Genomic DNA, 19,133 nt, shown 5'->3' with positions numbered 1-19,133 from the left:
CTCAGAAGATTTGTATCCTTAGTATTGAAACTCCCCAGCTGCAAGTCTGCTATGTCACACAGTGCCCAGCAGGCCACATACCACATAATAGCAAAAGTTACAGTTTTCAGCTGCAAGTTTGATAAAGATATGTAGCTGTACACTAGCTATGGTGACCTAAAAAAATGTGGGAACTGAACACATAACTAATTGTCTTTGTTCTGTGTTCTGTGACAACAGATAATCCTATTTCCTTTGCAAATATGATCAGTAAATTTACTTGTTTGCTTTTTTAAATGGATCATGGCTGTAGGTTAGGGTTTGTATCCAATAAGTGGTTATAATGCCATATCTTAATATAGAGCTATATAATAAAAAAAAAATAGGGGAGAAAAAAGAAAACTGAACAAATGAACAAACAAAGCATTATAAGAGGAATTGAAGCATTCATTTAAACAACATGATCATCAAAACAAATAAGATCTGAAACAGAATAGATTTTTTAAAAACTTTTATCCATAAGATGTCTATACAAACTATAACTCTTAGGTTCACTCATGTTCATTTGCTCTCTTAAAACTTGTTTTTCTGTATGAATGTTAACTGTATAACACGGTACACTCAACACTTCTTCTGTTGTCCCAGTTATACAATTAGCTCAATCAGCTAAAGCTATAGGAAGACTTGATATGTGTAACAACATGCTGTAGGCTACCAGATATTTAATTGCAGTAGCAGTATCTAAAAACAACATTCTTGTAACCATCCTGTAACTAGTGAGGTGTTCAGAGCAGTCCCAGTGTATTACCAGTAGGTTCAGTAAAATTTGCTCAAGTTTCCATCCACAAACTTGAAAAACCAAATTGTCCTACTTACATGCTTTAGATGAACAGCACTTTCTCCTCAACAAGCACTGAATCCATGGTTTAAAACAAGGAGCACTGTACTGGGCAGAAGAAAGAAGTGCTCAGAACAAAACTGGGAAAGCCAGCAATAGCAATAAATCAGCCTTGCCTATTAAGTAGGATTTCTGTCTCCCTCAGGTTGTTTTGGCAATAGCACTAACCTTAGTTGCCCTCCTGCAGCAGTAAGTGGCTAATGAGGCAGAATGATCTATCAATCACTGCCTCAGTCAGAAAACTACTGCACACTGTTGTCCAAATCTGGGGTAGATTCATCCCTCAGTCTAAAAGGGCATGATGCTCTGGGAATTTATCTGCCATCCTGGAAGAGGCACTCTTGAGGACTGCTTTCAGAATTCAGCCCAAGCATCTCAGTTGGCCTCAGTCCACCAAGTTTCTTTCAAAACTGTGCTGAACTTCCAGAGGGAAGTGGGGAATATTCATGACCCAGAAGGGTCGTGCCATCAGACAGAGACACTAGACTGCTTTTGTCATCTCTTTTATATAAGCAGAGGAAATCAAGGTTGTGGATTTGTTTAGAGGATCCCTGATGCTGTGCTTATAAATACCCCTGCTCCCTACAGCCTTGGACTCTATCACAGCTTTAGATCAAGCTTCCCATATAATATCTGGAAGATGTGAGTACCTCAAAATGGGTTGCTCAGCAGCCAGCATGCTGAGTGAGAAGCTGCTTAGTCAGCAGGGGATGTTAAAAACAGAAGTCACTCATAAATCTTTCTCCTCCTCTGAACTGTCTCCAGCACCTTCAACCCAGTGATGTTTCTGTCCTCTCCTGAGGGCAGGCATGCAAGTCCTTTGCAAAAGCTGAACAGTGATGACTTTTCCCTTGGAGGTAGCAATATTGGTGTTTGCAAAACGTGTGGTGGGAGAATTCACTCAATGAAGATAACTTAGGCTAAGGTCTGCCATGTGTCCAAAGGAATTCAAAGCTACATCATGTGAGTTGTTGCTGGTCTACACAAGAGCTGTGAATGTTGCCACACCAAGCACTTCCATGTACAAAAAACCTTGACATTTTTAAACTTACAAAAATCCCTAAATTACCATTCAGTACAGGTAGTTTTCTTTTTTTGTTTTGTTTTGTTACTTCCTCATCTTTATGCTGAAGTTGTGTTTTCTAGTATTGCTCATGCGTGAGCTGGATACAACATTCTTGTGGAGGGGATCCTTGCTAAATTGATCATCTACCAAAATAGTTACAGATCAAGCAATAGTTGTACTAACAGCAGAAATCAGTGCTTATACTAATACTTTATAAACTGTCTCAGTTTAAGGGTATCAGTTGTTAAAAAATTTCAGATATATGTAAGGGCATCTTTTTAAAATATGTCTTTCCAAAACGCTGTAGGGAATGCATGGTTCTTAATCTCAAATTAGGATTTTTTTTTTCTTTTCAGTAGAAAAATGTTCCAAGTTGGGAATTAATTGTCATGTAATTGATCGGTAATTTTCCCTCCTGCTGTGTGCAGAAGGCTATTGGATGATGGCATATCATTCTCAACAGGAGGAAAAAGTAGCAGTCATTATGGAACAATTAGTTCCAATTTCCACTATTTTTCTTCCACATGCTGATAAGATTTACTTTAAAATCCAAGTATAGTAGTTAACCATAAATATCAAATAACTTTTTAAAAAAATATTTTAACTTTAAAAAAAATACTTTTAACTTAAAAAAATAATCTAAAAAATAATCTAAGTGTGGATGCTTCCTGTGCTCCCATGTTCTTCTTTCCTGCACCAGTAACAGTCATGAAATGATAATTTTCATGTAACTGCAGTTAGCAGAACCTGTCACAATCAATCAGCTTATGTTCGTAATTTTGCATCATTGTTCCCGATTGTACCTTTAGCTATGCAGTGCTGACATGAGGTGGCTGAAGAAAACCCTGAAAATTCCTTTTTACAGCATCACAATTTATGAAAACTGTCTGTTTACAAGAAAATTCTTGGACTCAAACTGTCATTGTTTGCTTTATTGACAGTGAAGCCATAACAATCGATTATTCATCATACAGCAAGCATAGTAGCATATGCTCACCTGGGAAGAATATACCTGTGATGTATATATAGAGAGAAAGATATTTGTGTACCCATGGGTACTTCACATGTATCTGATTGATATCTGTGTGATGACTACTGAGATTTTTTAAAACTAGAATGAATGTACCTGAAAAGTCTTACTCTTGATTGCATAGAATTGGCAAAGCTTGAGTACAAAATTCACTTACATGTATTTTTCCCATTAGCACACTTCAGTGATGCATCTCAAAGCTTTAATGCCAAATACCAACTGTTTACATTTTTGTAAATGCCATCCATGTCATTTTTTCACAGGATCTGAAAAACTAGCTGAGCTGCTTCCTTCTCCCACCTACCACCAAGTAATGCAGCCCAGTTTACTGTGTAATCTGGAGTAGGTTTTCAAATATGTGTCCAGTTGGTCTTTGAAGTTTACATTCTAATTGTATTCATGATGCAGATCAGGAATTGTACTATGTTCTCCTTGATTTCTTAACTTTTTAATACTGCTGATGTAATGGGGTGAAAACACTCAGTGGGGAAGTTAAATGTGGTCCTAATTAAATTTAGCGTATATGACTGAATATATCTAGAGACCAGATTCTGTTCTGAAAGAAGGTGTCATTTTTATATAATTTTTATATAATCACTTGTCAGAGTATCACACTATGAGGTGTCAATTATTTCACAACCTAATTCCAAGACTGAACTAATCTGTGAGGTAACCTTGAATTGCACATCTCAGCTCCCCATATTTGGTTCCTTAGTACATGCACCATCCTGTTCATTTCTAATCAATTTTACTAACCCCATGGTTACTGACTGCAGAAATTGGGACATAGAAGAAAAACCAATAACAGGAAAATTCAAAGGGCAAATAGTGAATTTAGGGCTATGCCAAAGCAAGAATATTAATGGCATTTTTCTGTATTATTTTACAATTTCTGTTCTGTTGGTTTGTGCAAATTTTACATCATCATAGTTAATCTCTGTGGCACTTTACTAGTTTATAGGCTTTATTAGAACCATTGGTTGGACAAGAGCCAAATACGTGAATATAAATTGATTTTATGCAATTTACACAACAAGAAATTTATTGATATAAAGAGCTTCATTATTTGTAGGATTACGCTTATTTTGGAACAGCAAGAACTCTCTGTGGACTGTGTTAGAATTATATGCTTAAAGTCAGCTGAACACTAATTTTTATATGAATTCTTTTGTCTTTCACTGCTATATAAAGGAAATCTGGAAGTAAGTACCAGGGGAGTAGAAATGCAGATTGCAGCTTTAGGAAACAAGATGCAAGTGTGAAAGATGACAGAATGCTCATGTGGGAGGAAATTACTGTAGTTTCTTTCTTTCCCTTATTTCAGTTAATAACTAGCTATGCTCAAGGACCTCAGACATTTTGAGGCAGCACTTGCAGTAGTAAGGGAAGACAGAGGGTTTAAATTATACATATTGGGGTACTTTGACAGGTAACCTCGCTGGTGCTGGAATATGACAACAACATCAACATCCAGAGACACAGGGCTGTCTTTAGCCCCATTACCTCTAAATATCAAAAGAAATACATGAGTAAGAAATATCATATACTTATGGGAAATAAAAATTTCAGAACATGGTCAGGAAAACAAGCATTTTTATAGTGAAACTATGCAAGGAACTCACCACTCTTGACTTATAGCAACACTCTTTGCAATATGACCTAAACAGACATGTTTGTAAGCTACTGTGACTTCTCTGGCTCTTGTGTGCTCTTCTGCATTGCAGGAGTGAAAGTTTGAAGTGGGGTTAGAAAAGTATGGCTTTTAGATGTAAAGAAAATAGTATTCACTGTTCTCATTTAAATTAACAACAGTCTTATAAACATCTTAAGGATTGAGTCTGAAAATATTTTGCATAGCTTGGTGCTGCAAAAGGTAGGGTGATTAGCTGTTCATAGATTATATATCAGACTCTGGTTCTTTCTGAAAATTTGAGGCAAAGTTTCTCTTGCACAGACTGCAATGTGAGATATTTCAGAGTCCTATATGTTGAACAGTTGTGCCATATTTAATAAATGGGCAAGCAGGAAGCTGAGAGAGAAGCATGCAGACTGTGCCATAGACTGAAGAATTTGTCTTTCTCTGGTGTTCACAGTGTCCATATCCTTCCCAAAATAGTCAGAGAGTTTGCTGTCACCTGGGCAAATTGTTTTCTATGACATTATATGCTTAGCTTTGAAACATGCTTAGTCATGAAATGGTACATTGTAATGTTTTCAATTAAATAAAATGTTTTTATCATGACAGAGAACTGTCAGCTATTCTGTGCTAATTCTACATATTTTCTAGGTTTATCAGATATATTAAAAAAGTGAATTAGGGTAAGAAGAGTACAGAGAGACTTGGCTATTATTTGGATATAACTCATACTCAAGTAATACATTTTCAGTGTGCATGTTAGACTGGAAATCTTACAATATTTCATTTTCTCATGAGAATTAACTTATATTTGGCCATCAAGTTATTGTCTTTCATTTGTTTTTCCAAAAATATCTATTCCTATTTTAAGTAAATTCTGGAGACTGATACAGAGCTCATGTTTAATAATGGGAAGATTTGTTGCCTGATCCAGTAATGTGCTGCAGATAACTGAGTCTAGCTTGCTATTTACCCTCAAAACTAGAAGTTTTATCTAATTGTCAAAAAGTATTTCTGCCAAGCTCTCCTCTCTACTGCCTTGGGGTTGCAGTACTTCTGCCTGACTTGGTATGTGATGCTGTTTTTCCCCCACGCTTGCTTAAAATTGGGCTCAGATGTGTCCCCCTCATCCCTCCTGACCCGCCACCTCATGATCCTCTTCCTGTCTGCAACACCATGCTCCTACAGCCCGCTGAGAGCCAGAACGATTGATACTCCTTTGGCAGGACACACAGCCATGAACATTTATAAAAACAGAGCAATATCAAAGTAGCCATTAGCTTCTGGGGAGAGATTTAGCTGCTATATCTTGTTCATTCAGTCAAGCCACTGTAGCTATTGGTATGGTTTTAGTAGCAAGCACTGGAAAGAAGTTTTAAAGAGCTGATGTAGAGGTGGCATCTGGAAAGTGTCAGTTCATGTTTCACATATGGCAGCAGAAGAAATGTCTGTCTTCCACTGAAAGAGGTGCAGAGGTGACTGTGGGGCGGGGTGGGGATGTTGCTGGAACATTTCTTGTACACTGGTTAGAAGCAGAGAGGACATCTGAATTTCCCCACCAATGTTCTTCATCAGAACCTTTTTCCCCATGAACTGTTGGGCCTTTTATGTACCTTCTCTAAAGCATTACTAAATCTGAATTGCATTGTAAGCCTTTGTGGAAGTCGTGAAAAGGCTGTTTTGATACAATCTTTTACCATGCCCTTCCATTCTTCTGAAAATGTAGTTAGAGACCCATCTTTTTAAAAAGCCAAGAAAGTCTCTTTCTGAGCTTGTCTTTTTGAAATAACTGTCCATTACTGACGCTAGAAAGATAACATATTTCATTAATAGGAAGATGAATGAGTAAAAAATGTATTATTAACATCCCAGAATGCTTACATCTAGGAAGAGATCGTTTATTGAAGATATCTTTAGACATTTGGCTAATGTTTCCATCTTCCTAATGACGAATTAATTTCATCAAAAACACTCTAATGAAACAGGGTGAGTTTTCTGTGTGATGCAAACCTTTCTCTGGTAATACTGCATACTTCCCCTGGATATACCAGCACTGAAAGGTAATAGTTTCTTTCTCTTTGAGTGCTTGGGAGCTGGAAGCAAAAATGACTGAGAAACACAACTCTGTGATTTTTCTTCTTTCTTGGATAAGTTTTGTGATTACATTACTTCTATTACATTGGCTGTAACTGCTGAGGTGAACATGTTTTGAATGCTGAAAAGATAAGCTGTCTAGGAAATACCATTTAACAGTATAGATCCCAATTTACAACTTTGCAAGCATCTTGAGGTACAGTCACTAGCTCTACTATAGTTCCAGCACTAAATGTTGAAAGAATGGTGACAATTACTTCTGAAAACTTAAACAATTACTATAGCAATGCTATATTTCTATGTTTTTAATAATTTCATTAATTTTAACTTTTAGTATGGCAAAAGAAGAGGGACAGTGAGGTAAAAGGACACTTTCAGGAAAATTTCTTACTGAGTGGAAATTATTTATTTGGTCAGCATGGGAGGTCTGAGCTATTTGGTGTCTCACTCCACTCATTTTGTATTCAGCAGATAAGAGGAAAGAGCAAAAATAAATTGTCTGAAATCCACCATGAAATCCACCAATTTTATATCTATGAGATTATGTATTCACCAAGTCCTTTAGCAGCTGTTATGGTACACCTGCTGTAATTTAACCACATAGAAACACACACATTAACTTTGCTGTCCTTTGGGGTTTTATTGTTTTTCTGGTTTTAGTAAGTCTATCATAAATCTCCTCGTGATTTTTCAGAGGATGATACACTACTCTTGAGTTTTGCTCATTCCAAAAAAATCCCTCTTTCATGTGAATCACTGTGAACATCCCACAGGGTTCTCATTACCTTTCTGACTATTCAGTTTGGGGTTTTCTTTAATTAAAACAAGTAAAATTTTCCATGGGATTAGTCTTCCCAAGTTATCCACATCTTACTTTGCATATGCCAGAATGTTTGCAGAGAGACTGTTACCCTTTGAACGCATTCTTTCAACTCTGATTTCCAGAGTTCACTCCATGCTCTGTAATCATCCATGTCTGAAGTCTTATTCCTCTTTACCTCTCTCTTAAGAGTAGTTGCTACTTTGCTACGCCCTTACAGGTGCTTTCTAATGGGACTCTCACCATCAGGATCCATACCAACATCCTAAGGTACATACTTTGTATCTCCATTAACAAAATCTCTTGCTTCTTACAAACCTCCAGAGTGCATATGTATATTAGCCAAACCCTTCATTTTTAGAGGACATTATGTAGAAATCTGAGCTGATAATTCACGTTTGTCAGAGATGTTCTTGCATAGGAAACAGTAAAGCTTTAAATGCCTGATCTCCTTAAGGGTTCAACTCTGCATTTTCAGTGAATGCTTATCTACTTCTGCATAGAGACAAGCATTGCCTTGAAGTATTTGATGTATTTGTTCATTGTTTTGTTTTACATGTCTTATAATGGTTAAATGGCACTACATATGGGCAGTGGTATGCCAAAGAATTGGCATGCTCAGGAAATATAGTCTATAGTGTGTTCTATAAAAGCATTTAAATTAAATTGTACTCTTATTTATGATTACAAATCTACTCTTATTTATGACTGGAAGTTGCACATGAAACATGTCACTTCTCATACATAGCACTAAAACATTGTAATGACCATTGAACTGGAAATCCTAGTTGAATTCTATGACATTTCATTTTTTAACCTATAAGAAATTTTTGCTTGCAACTACCGTTTCATAAATGGAAGATAATCTGCCAGTGATTTGTAGATCTTTACCTTCAGAGATGCATTGCAGCATTCTAGTAACCCCTTTTTTTCTTTTTTTTTTTTTTAAAGGCCAATTTAAATCTAATTATTCTGTATTCTGCAGACTCTAATAATACCACAGTGTTTATACCATTACTGTGGAAAGCTGCAGCATTACAATAACAGAAGCCATCAGATATTATAAGCAAGTAGGCATGTATTCTTCAAAAATTGTTTTCTGCAGAAAGCTTTTTCTGAATCAAGACTCTTTTTCAACCCCTTCACACCTATTGGAAATATCAAGATAGTGTCATTGGTGTGTGAAGGTCAAAGTTTCTGTAGCAAGTCTAAAACCCATTTGTGCATACCTCATTAGATGTAGTGACCTCTAACTGCACTACGACTCTACTGAGGATTGTTCCTGAAAATCACAGGAATACTCTGTTTTCTTGGGGTTTCCTTCTTTTGGGTAAATGAAAGTGTAATGCTTCAAACTTGTTCTCTGAATATATTTTCAAAATACAGTTCCAAAACTGGAAGCAAATAAGTTACATTTGCCTTAATTTTTCATTAGCTGAAAGTCATCACTGCAAATTGTGTCTTCCATTACAAAATAAAATAGTCAACTGCCAGGCCTGAAATAATTAAGCAATATATTATAATTAAGCAATTTAATTTGATTTAATTATGATATATCGTACAACTTTTCTTCTGATTTAAGTGACATTCATTGACAAAATGCTATAATATAAAACAGCACTAGTGTTTACAGCTGATGATTCTGCGTATTTTACTTCTTTGTATTTGGCATTCATCAGAGCATATGGAAAAAGTCTTCTAGTCCGGAATATCTGGCACATTATTTCATACTACCCAAATTATGTACTACATGTTTTTCCCAATTGTCATTTTGTGAGGCAAGTGGGGAAATCATTGCAGATATCGGGCTTGAGCCAAAGTTCATGGATATTAACTGGAATCTTTCCATCTACTTCAGTCTGCTTTTGACAGAGAGCTGCTCCCGTGTTGTTACAGGGAAATAGTTAAGACCACATGCTTATAAAATATTAATGGAGCTGGATCGTATACATATTCTGTGTCAACATCAACATGATTTTATATTAGGCTAGAGACTGTGAGGGCAAAGGCAGAAGTGATGGGCAGGCTAGGAAAACTGCTTCATTCAGTGCTGCATCAATAAAATTGCTGCAAAATGTCCACCAAATTGCTTCTTCGGAACAAGGCCGACCTCCTATTTTGTTAAAATCTTTTTCATCATATGGCAATACTGGAGAATGGCTTTGTATTCCAGCCCACACTTGTGTGCAAACCACTGTTTAATGACAAGAATGGTGAGGATGATTTCAGAAGGTTCATTCTGCCTGCAATCAGGTCTGTGCCTGCATGTCTTCATGACTGCGGACTTGTAGAACTAAAGTGAAAGGACAAAAAGCCAATTCTCATCTTGATTTAGTGATTTGAGCACTCTCAGCAGCATCCATGAAAACAGTCACATAAGGCAAGAAAGCTCATGATTCATTGTATTGTATGCAGACAGATGATCTTATGCCCTTTGATTTTGATGTGTTGCCTTTTATTCCTATGTTGATGTTTAAATTTCTCAGGAAAAGGTCAAAGGCCAAATGTCTTTTGGGGCTGAGAGCAATTGTACACTCAGAACAATAATGAATGCTTGTTATCTCTCAAGTCCTTTCTCCCTCTGGTTTTCTGAAGAAAAATGAAATGTTTATTCAGATCAGTGATATTTAGGATGCAGCAGAAAATCAGAACAATGTTTTCAGAACCTATATAAACATTTCAGCTACCCTTCCTGTGATGCTGAAATTTTTTTGTGCATTGTCTTCTCACTTTCACCTCCTTGGCTGAAAATTCTTTGCTTTGTAAGTGTGGTGAGTTGACCCTGACTGGACAGGGAGTGCTTATCAAAACTGCTCTATCTCTCCTTTCCTCAGCTGAGCAGGGGAGAGAAAATACAAGCAAAGGCTCCTGGATCAAGATAAGGACAGGGAGAGATCATTCACCCATTACTGTCACCGTCAAAACGTACTTGTGGATATTAGCTTAATTTATTGCTAACCAAATCAGAGTAGGGTAATGAGAAATGAAATCAAATCTTGAAACACCTTCTTCCTACCCCTCTCTTCTTCTAGGTCTTAACTTCACTCTGGATTTTCTCTAACTCCTGCCCTCCAGCAGCACAGGGGTACGGGGAATGTAGGCTGAGGTCAGTCTATGACAGATTGTCTCTGCCGCTTCCTCCTCCTTAGGGGGAGGGGTCCTCACATTCTTCCACTGCTCCAGCATGGGGTCCTTCCCACAGGAGACATAAACTTTTTCAATGTGAGTCCTTCCCAAGTGGTGTAGTTCTTCACAAACTGTTCCAGCATGAGTCCCTTCCATAGGCTGCAGTCCTTCATGAACAGATTGCTTCAGCATGGGTCCTCTGTGGGGTTGCAAGTCACAACCCCCTTCAGGCATCCATCTGCTCCTGTGTTGGGTCCTCCACATGCTTCAGGTGCTCCACCATGGTCCACTGTGGATCTCCATGGGCTGCAGTGGGACAGTCTGCCTCACCAGGGGCTGCACCATGGGCTGCAGGGGAACCTCTGCTCCAGCACCTGCAGCACCTCCTCCACCTCCTTCCTCACTGAGCTGGGTGTCAGCACAGCTGTTCCTCTCATATATTCTAACTCCTCTCTCCTGGTAGCTGTTGTGCAGCAGTTTTTCCCCTTCCTAAGTCTGTTATCCCAGTGGTGCTACCACCATCACTTATGGGCTTGGCCTTGGCCAGGGGCAGCTCTGTCCTGGACCTGGCTGGTATTGGCTCTGTTGCATATGGAGGAAGCTTCTGGCAGCTTCTGACAGAAGGCACCCAGTAGACACCCTGCTACCAAAATCTAGCCATGGAAAATCAACACAGTAATGTATGTTCAAATAAATGTTTTCCAAAATGCCCATTAAATGACATGACATTAAAAATATGCTGATGCGGGATTGTGTTTGTGACAGCCTCATAGATACTTCAAAATGGCTGCATTTACACAGTCTGCAGATGTTGTATTTTCATGAATACACCAAGATGTGAATAATTTAAGAGAATATTGTCAGTAGCAAGTGTCACATGAAATAACTGGAAGGAAAATTGTCCTCACTAAGTGAATACTAAAATGGATGCAAATCAAATTTTTTTTAATATGCAGCTCTTAAATAGGAAACAATATGTTATTACTTTTCACAGGAAACCTCAAGCTGTTTTTATTATGTCCTTATCACTTCATATATTTTTATATAGAAACTTGGACCATGATCCACACCTCTGTAACTCTCATAGAAAAATAATTCTGTAAATACATTGAAATTTGCACATAGGAAGCAGTTATTACCCAATTTGCTTATATTTTCGAATTGAAGACCAAAAGGTAAATCTGCATGAGAGTTTTACAGGAATTATGAGGTCTCAAATTTAGCAGTTCCAACATGCAACACGGTTAGAGAAGTGCTCTGAGCAATAAAATTATTCTGGCCGAAGTTAACCCCGCAAAAGACTTTCCTCTCTTGTCTTGTAAATATTTTATGAAGAACATGAAACTATATGCAAATACAGTCATATATACCCAGTAAGCATGAGCACCTATTGAGTCATTTATTGATGAGATATACATTTCAATTATATTACCTTTTGGTTTTCTGTTTTGTTTTTTTTTATTCCAACAGCTTTTTCAGGGGTTAAAATGGTGAGTGAAAGTCATCATGAGGCCCTGGCAGCACCGCCAGCGACCACAGTAGCAGCAGCCCCTCCAAGTAATGTCACCGAGCCAGCCAGTCCGGGAGGAGGGGGAGGAAAAGAAGATGCATTTTCTAAGCTAAAAGAGAAGTTCATGAATGAATTGAACAAAATTCCACGTAAGTAAAACTTGATTGATTAAAAAGCTTCTGTTGGCAGACTAGATTTAACTTGACATTTTTCTTCTTTGACATTTATTTAGACAGCATACTAAATGTTTTCTAGTCAAAACTAGAAAACTCAGAAGGTAATCCTGGTATTGTAGGCTCCTCAAAATTGATTGTAGTAGAAAAAATATAGTCCAACTCATATGAAATTTGTGTCTATTCTTGATATGTCAGATTATCTTGATAAATTTTACTTATTAGTTACTGCTGAATCATTAAAACTGAAACTGCAGAACTTCACAGTGGCTCTGTGACCAATAAACAAAATACTTCCTAACAGTAATGCTTAGGGTTTCATGTTTATCACAAGTGTGTGTGGACATAGTACCTTAATGCAATATTTGGCCAGAACTCATAAATATTGAGAAAACAAGGGAACTTTGTATCTTCGGGGATTAGAAAATGCAGGAAAAAAAAATGGAAAATGGCTTTTTAACAAGAAAATAGCTAATACAGTAGTAATATACGAAGATAGCTATGTTTTTCCCACTCAGTAATTCTAGATCAGGTACTGACCGCTGTTTGGACGAGTCCATGTACCTATGCAGAATACTTTAAAAGTTCTAATGTGTATTTCTGTGCAATACAACTAAAGTCAGCGGGGTTCTTCTGGTATGTGCTAGATAGTATAGATTCAAAGTTGAGGCTTCAATTTGTTCACATTTGTAAAAACAATACAAGCTTTAGCTTTGAACTGTTGTTTATGATAAGACTAGGGTTCTTGAACCTGTCTGTTATGTATTTGATGCTATACATTGGTATCAAATATAGAACTTACTCAACATTGTTAATGGCATTTCAAATAATACAGAAAAAATCCTTTTAATTACTGACTGCAAAATTACCTTATTCCACAAGTAGATAATTTTGGCACTTTTGTAGACATGAAGATGAAGGCTGTGTGTGCATGTCTGTTTTAATAGCAGGCATTAGAGAGTAATTCAATTTCAATAATTTTTTTTCTTCAGAGGATTAAGTAAATGTAAGATATTTTCAGGGAAGTATTTTAACATATGTAAAAATTTTCATTTTTAGAAGGTTATAATTTCTGTAAAGTTTGTTCTGTGACTGATGAAGACAGATAACAAGTTAGAATATTAATCAATTTTTTACTCTCTGAAATGAATCTTAGCAATATGGCAGATGCAGTTTTTGCAAAACTGATAGCAAACAGCTTGGCTCTGTCACTTGAAATTCTCACTTGCAAGAATAGAGGTGTTACAGTGGTAAGAAGTCCATATGTCATTATTTTGGTGATCTACACAGTCCAGTGCAGATCATAATGAAATGAAATTACCTGGTGATATCACGGGAAAACAAAACTTTAAGATTAAAAATAAAAATTTAAAAAAAAATTAAAAAAAAAAAAAGAAAAAAGGGAAAAACAGCATTTGAAACATTAGACTTCTTATTTTTCATTTCACTTTTTTTAGTAGATACTCCTTTATTTTTAAACTTTTTGATTTTAACAGAGCAAAGGCATGAATGGTTTCCAGTATGTTCCAGAGGAACTCTATAATTCCTAGGTCTAGGAAAAGGTCTGTAGATAGAGAGGAACTTCAAATGCACTGCTGCATAATTTTTTAATTTAAAACAATGAAAACAAGTGGAAAGTTCAATCTGGATAATCTTTTCAAGTCAGACTGACTCAAACTTTTGTTTTCTGTTCATGAAATTAAAAAAACTGAAACTGTTACATAATGAAAATAATTACTTAGAAAAGTATACTAGACCATATGACAAGTCTTGTTTCTCAGTACAATATAGTATCTCTAAAATATGGCACCTTATACTGATAGTGAGACAAAAAACGCATTGCCTCCATGTCAGAAATCGGATCTCTTATCCAAGATCATGCAGTAATGTTGCAGTGGAGTTATGAACCTAAGGTAGTCAAAAATCCCATACCAATATTTGCTCTTATTCTAAAGGCTGCAGATGTGATTGGATCTTCCCAGGATCTCCAACAAATACCAGGACTATTTAACATGACTATATTGAGGGGATTTTACCATTTCAAGAAGAAAGTTGAATGTTCATTGTACTACAAAGGGCAAAGGACTTGTGTGTTTTGTTCTGTTTTTTTTTTAATTATTTATGAATTAGTGCGATTGACATGTTGAAGCACTCTATATTCCAAATAACTTTTCTTTTCCCCATTTTCCACAGTATTAAATCCTATATGAATGTACTGTATTACATACAGGTCTGTATGTATTTTTCATTTATAAGCTAACATAAACCAATTAAGTTTAAGTAGGCTGTCTACAAAATATTTGGGGCAGGATGGAAGAGGAGACCTCATTTCCCTTTTGTAAGATTACAGCATTTCCTTATGATTTGTTCCATTTATGTCAATGGGGAGTTGTCAGCAAGGTGTCTTCAGCCTATTACAAAGCTGAGGATTTAATTGTGGTAGAAAAGTTGGCAGACCTTACCTTTTAAAGCTGGCTGCAAATTTTTTTGAGAATCTCTCTTAAAACAACAAAATGTAAATAAGTTCCAACTAAATCATTTTTATAGTGCCTTTCTGGGAATTTCTTGCTGTGTGAGAGAGAAGAAATATGGTCCATGGGCCCCATGGGGACAGCACAGATGCTTGGGTCTTAGAACACTTCCAAGACCATAGACCAAGTTTTGTCTCTGGTAGATTCAAACTGTAAGACTTGAGTCTTACACATGGCAGAGGAATGCCATAGTCAGCAGATTCTCTGATCTTTGCAGATCAGTGTCAAGCCTGTTTTCTAGTTCAAGTGCTTTTTATAATTTAAAACTTTCAAAGGTCTCATGTTCATCCTCACATGAGAGGGAAGGCTTTGAATCTCAGTACTTACTGTGAGAGGATTTTTTTTTCACTGCTCTGTTGTTTATGTGCAAGAGATAAATAATTAAATGTTTTAGTTGCCTCTGCCTAAGATGTCTGCAGATGGAAAATAAGCCATGATGATTTAATGGATGTATAATAGGATGGAATGTACCCTTGTGAAAAAGTTCACCTGCCGTCAATTTGGTTTGAGTGCTAAAAAGACCAGACCATAGTAGGGCTGAATAAATATTCCTTCCATGTAGCTTATAATGGAACATTCATTTTTCTAAAATAATATGTTTTGTAGAACACATCAAAGTCAGAAGTTGAATAGTCTAGACATACTAACTAACTAAAATATCAGGATTCCCATTAAGAGTTCACTTTGCAAACCTACAAGATAGGGTCAGTGCAATTTAAATTATACATTGATTTGTATCTCTTTAAAATAGAACATACACCACATTTTGTTGCAGTGGGGTGTCGACTTCCAAAAGCACACGAATGATTCAGAATGGTGATGTCCTAACATACCTTTCACTCTGGATAAAGCAAGTGCAATACTTTTATTACAGTGAGTCATACAATTAAAGTGCAAGAATCCTGTAAGTTACTGAGGCATAACTGTGAGGATTTTTTTTCTCTGCTATGTAAATTTCTGCATTTTGGTTGTGTCTGATTTGCATAATCACAGTACAGTTGTTTTTCTGTAACTGCACTGTGTATAAAAGTCACTTTAACTTAATTGGTTCTTATACTTTCTATCCCTATTTATCTTTAATCTGCAGAAATTTTAAGCTATTTACCAGAAGGCAAAAAAAGGAACCATCACTGCTTTTATACTTTGCATCTTAAATGTGGTAAATCCAATACGTGAAAAGAGGGGCAAAATAAAGCAGATAAAACATCACTTACTCATCTGAAAACAAAATTGCATGAAAATACTTTATAAGATATATTGATTCTTTTATTCCTCCCTCTCACTACTCTGGGTCTTTGTCTACAGACTAGGAAAATATCATCCATACATTTACAGTAAGTGTGTTGCAGCAAGACTGTGGGAATGGCTGCAAGAGCTTTTGATTGGAGACTTTAAATGTCAAGATACTGATACTAAACATACACAAAAAAAACTTGACATTAATCAAAGTTAGATTACTTAATAAGCATCTTTTTAAAAGCAAAGTTGTTTTCTAAGGACACATTACTCTATGAACAGGAGATCTCGTTTTGCCAGCAAGGTAAATAAGACAGCAAAAATGCAATAAAATTCCAGCATACATCTGACTGAATAATGATATGCTATTAATGCATAGGGTACTGGAATATCTGTAGTAGCTGAATGCCTTGGATCCAGGATACTATCATTACCTGTATAATAGGAAGAAATTGCGTATTTCCAATGCTCTTTACTGTCTTACATTGTAATTGGATAAAACCTTACATTTCTATACGAACCATATTCTGAAATGTACAGCTGGCTTGCAACTCCATTTGGCCTCAGTAGCTGGTGCTCTAAAGCCCTAAATTTGATTCATCATATACAACTGACCAATAATTCCCCAAACCGGGAGCTCAAAACTCTGCGATAATTCAAGCTAAAACCCGATGCTCTATACAGACTTGTTTCACATTCTCTTTACAGAGAAAGGGTTTTTTCGCTCTCCTTGGCTTAGTGAATAACTGTCAAAACAAAATGGGAAGGCAGTAGAGAGAACTGTAATAAAAGCTATAGAAATAACTGTAAGACTCAGGTCTGATTTAATACTAAATAATAATAGCTTAGTTAGCTGATGTACTGAGTTGTAGATATATTTGGATAATTTATGAAATAAAATAATTCTAAATTTATATATTTAGCCATTTAAGTTAAAATTTCAGCATTCAGCAATCATCCTAGACACACCTCATCATTTCTTCCTCCCTGCGGTCCTCTGCTGTTTTGCCCTTCTGCCTTTCTTGATTGATCAACTGAGGTTGTATTAAGAGTGCTTAATACCTTCTATAAATGACAATGAAGTTAATTCCTTAATTTTTCATTCCTATGTGGCATCAAGATTATCAAAGAGATACTACCAAATGATGTCTGTTATTAGAAAATTGAAGATTTTGTGCATGGGGCGTTTGTGAAACTAAATTTTTATGAAGCTTGTTCATTTGCAGAAAATTAATTCATTAGGCTTGTCCTAATGGTTCCTAGAGTACAGGTGTCACTGAAACATGGAGGAAAGGGCGCATTCTTTTCTAAGTTCATAAAAAAGAAGCAAAATACTGATAATAGAATCATTTCAGATTTAAAACCTGAATTAATAGTGTAGACATACCATGAAGTCAGAATAAAGTTTGCAGCAATAGCTGTCATTTATATTTCCACAGAACATATTAGTGTTAGTCATTGTCTAAAATCTTAGGTTGGCTGGAAAAAAATTGAGTCTCTGCTTCAGATATCATCTTGATTAGTAGATAACTACCTACAGAAATGAGGACTATGCATACACATGTTCACATATGTATTTATATACACACATAAATTTGTGAAATAATAAGTAGAGTTCTCAGCTTAGGAACATTCTGACATTGGCAAACTCTATTAAGGCAAAGAACATTTGTAAGGAGAGATTTAGGGGAAAACAGAGAAGTTCTTCAGAAAGGTCTGAAGAACAGTGCCAGAGGAAGTGGGACAGCATAAATTCAAGTCTTCTTGTCACCCTTCCTTCATCAAATCATTGGCAGTTATTCATTCCAAGCAAATACATGCAGCTTTACACTGGGGAAGAAACAGGGAAATTTACAAATAAGGATTTATTTTGAAATAAGCACAGAACAAGCACAAGACAGAGCTATTGCAGTACAATATTAGAGGGGGGGGAACCATTATTTCTAAATATAGCAATTTAAATGCAAATCTCAGACTTCTTTGTTTTCTCCCTGAACCTCCCAGTTCTAGAGTGCAGTGATTACAAGAGAATTTCATCATCTTTTTCATTAAATAGAAGTTTCTAGATCTCCTGTTGGTAAAGAAAAGCTTAAAAATACTACCCACACACATCCAGAAGACATAAATATCGTGAGACAAAACAATTCAACTCTGTTATTTTAGAAACTCATAATATGAAAATGCTGTCATTATTTTTAGGGGTTCAGAATATTTTGATTGCTTTAAATTGGGAATCATGAAAATATAGCTTTTAATTCTCAAGTGTCCAAATAGATACTGAGGGGTGGAAGAATGGAAGTGAAAAGCTCATGAAGCGGTTGAAAATCCTTGTCTGGAAGGAATATGATGTACTCTCAGATCCCACCAAATTATACACCATCAATATTTTAATGATTGATTCTGTCATGAAGATTTTATGGTTTTTTTACATTATTATATTTTTACAATCCATGAGTTATTTTCATATGCCTTCTGATAGGCTCCCCTTAACGTGTCCTGTGCTCAAACTTTTGGATCCTTGACAGCTGCCAGTTTGATCCTCATGTAGGACTGAGTGAGGAACCTCAGGCTGTTAGAAGTACAAGATGCTCTAGCATGACCTTGAAGTGCTGCTGCAGACTGTACTGGATCAGGCACTGGCAAACAGACGTGCTTGCCAGGAGGTTACATAAATCAGAATGGTTTGGGTTGGAAGGGACCTTAAAGATCATCTAGTTCCAATGCCCCAGCCATGGGCAGGGCCATAATCTTCAATCAAAGCAAACTCATGCGTTTGACACACTTTGGCCTGAGGAAGGACCCTATTCCTGTGCTGGCTTGCATCTTGCTCCTTGGACAAGCCAAGGAAGAAAAGAGAAATCAGAAGAGCAGACTCCTACAACTTGAACCAAAGCACCAGCTGCAGCACCCTTCATTCCCAGCACAGGGAGAGCCTGTCACAGGTTAAATTCATGTCCTCTTCTGCATCCACTTGAGAATGCACTGTCCTGTCTGAAAGGAAATACTGTCTCTGAACCAGAAGCACACTGGGAAG

General features: G+C 36.5%; 1 protein-coding gene across 3 annotated transcripts in view; it reads left to right on the top strand.

The window, feature by feature from the left end:
• SYT1 (synaptotagmin 1) overlaps positions 1-19,133 on the top strand; it is a 357,422-nt gene that overhangs the window by 211,670 nt on the left and 126,619 nt on the right. For all 3 annotated transcript variants that reach the window (XM_027896088.1, XM_027896089.1, XM_027896087.1), the window contains one exon: positions 12,120-12,308. In XM_027896088.1, the coding sequence (XP_027751889.1) occupies positions 12,137-12,308 (172 nt within the window). In that variant the 5' untranslated portion in view covers positions 12,120-12,136. The remainder of the gene's footprint in view (positions 1-12,119; positions 12,309-19,133) is intronic.

This window comes from Empidonax traillii, unplaced genomic scaffold (genome assembly GCF_003031625.1).
Source record: "Empidonax traillii isolate 1590-97213 ecotype Southwest subspecies unplaced genomic scaffold, ASM303162v1 scaffold477:size924519, whole genome shotgun sequence".
Lineage (NCBI taxonomy): Eukaryota > Metazoa > Chordata > Aves > Passeriformes > Tyrannidae > Empidonax > Empidonax traillii.
Note: the sequence above shows the minus strand (reverse complement) of the source record. Positions and strands in the feature narration are given on the sequence as shown.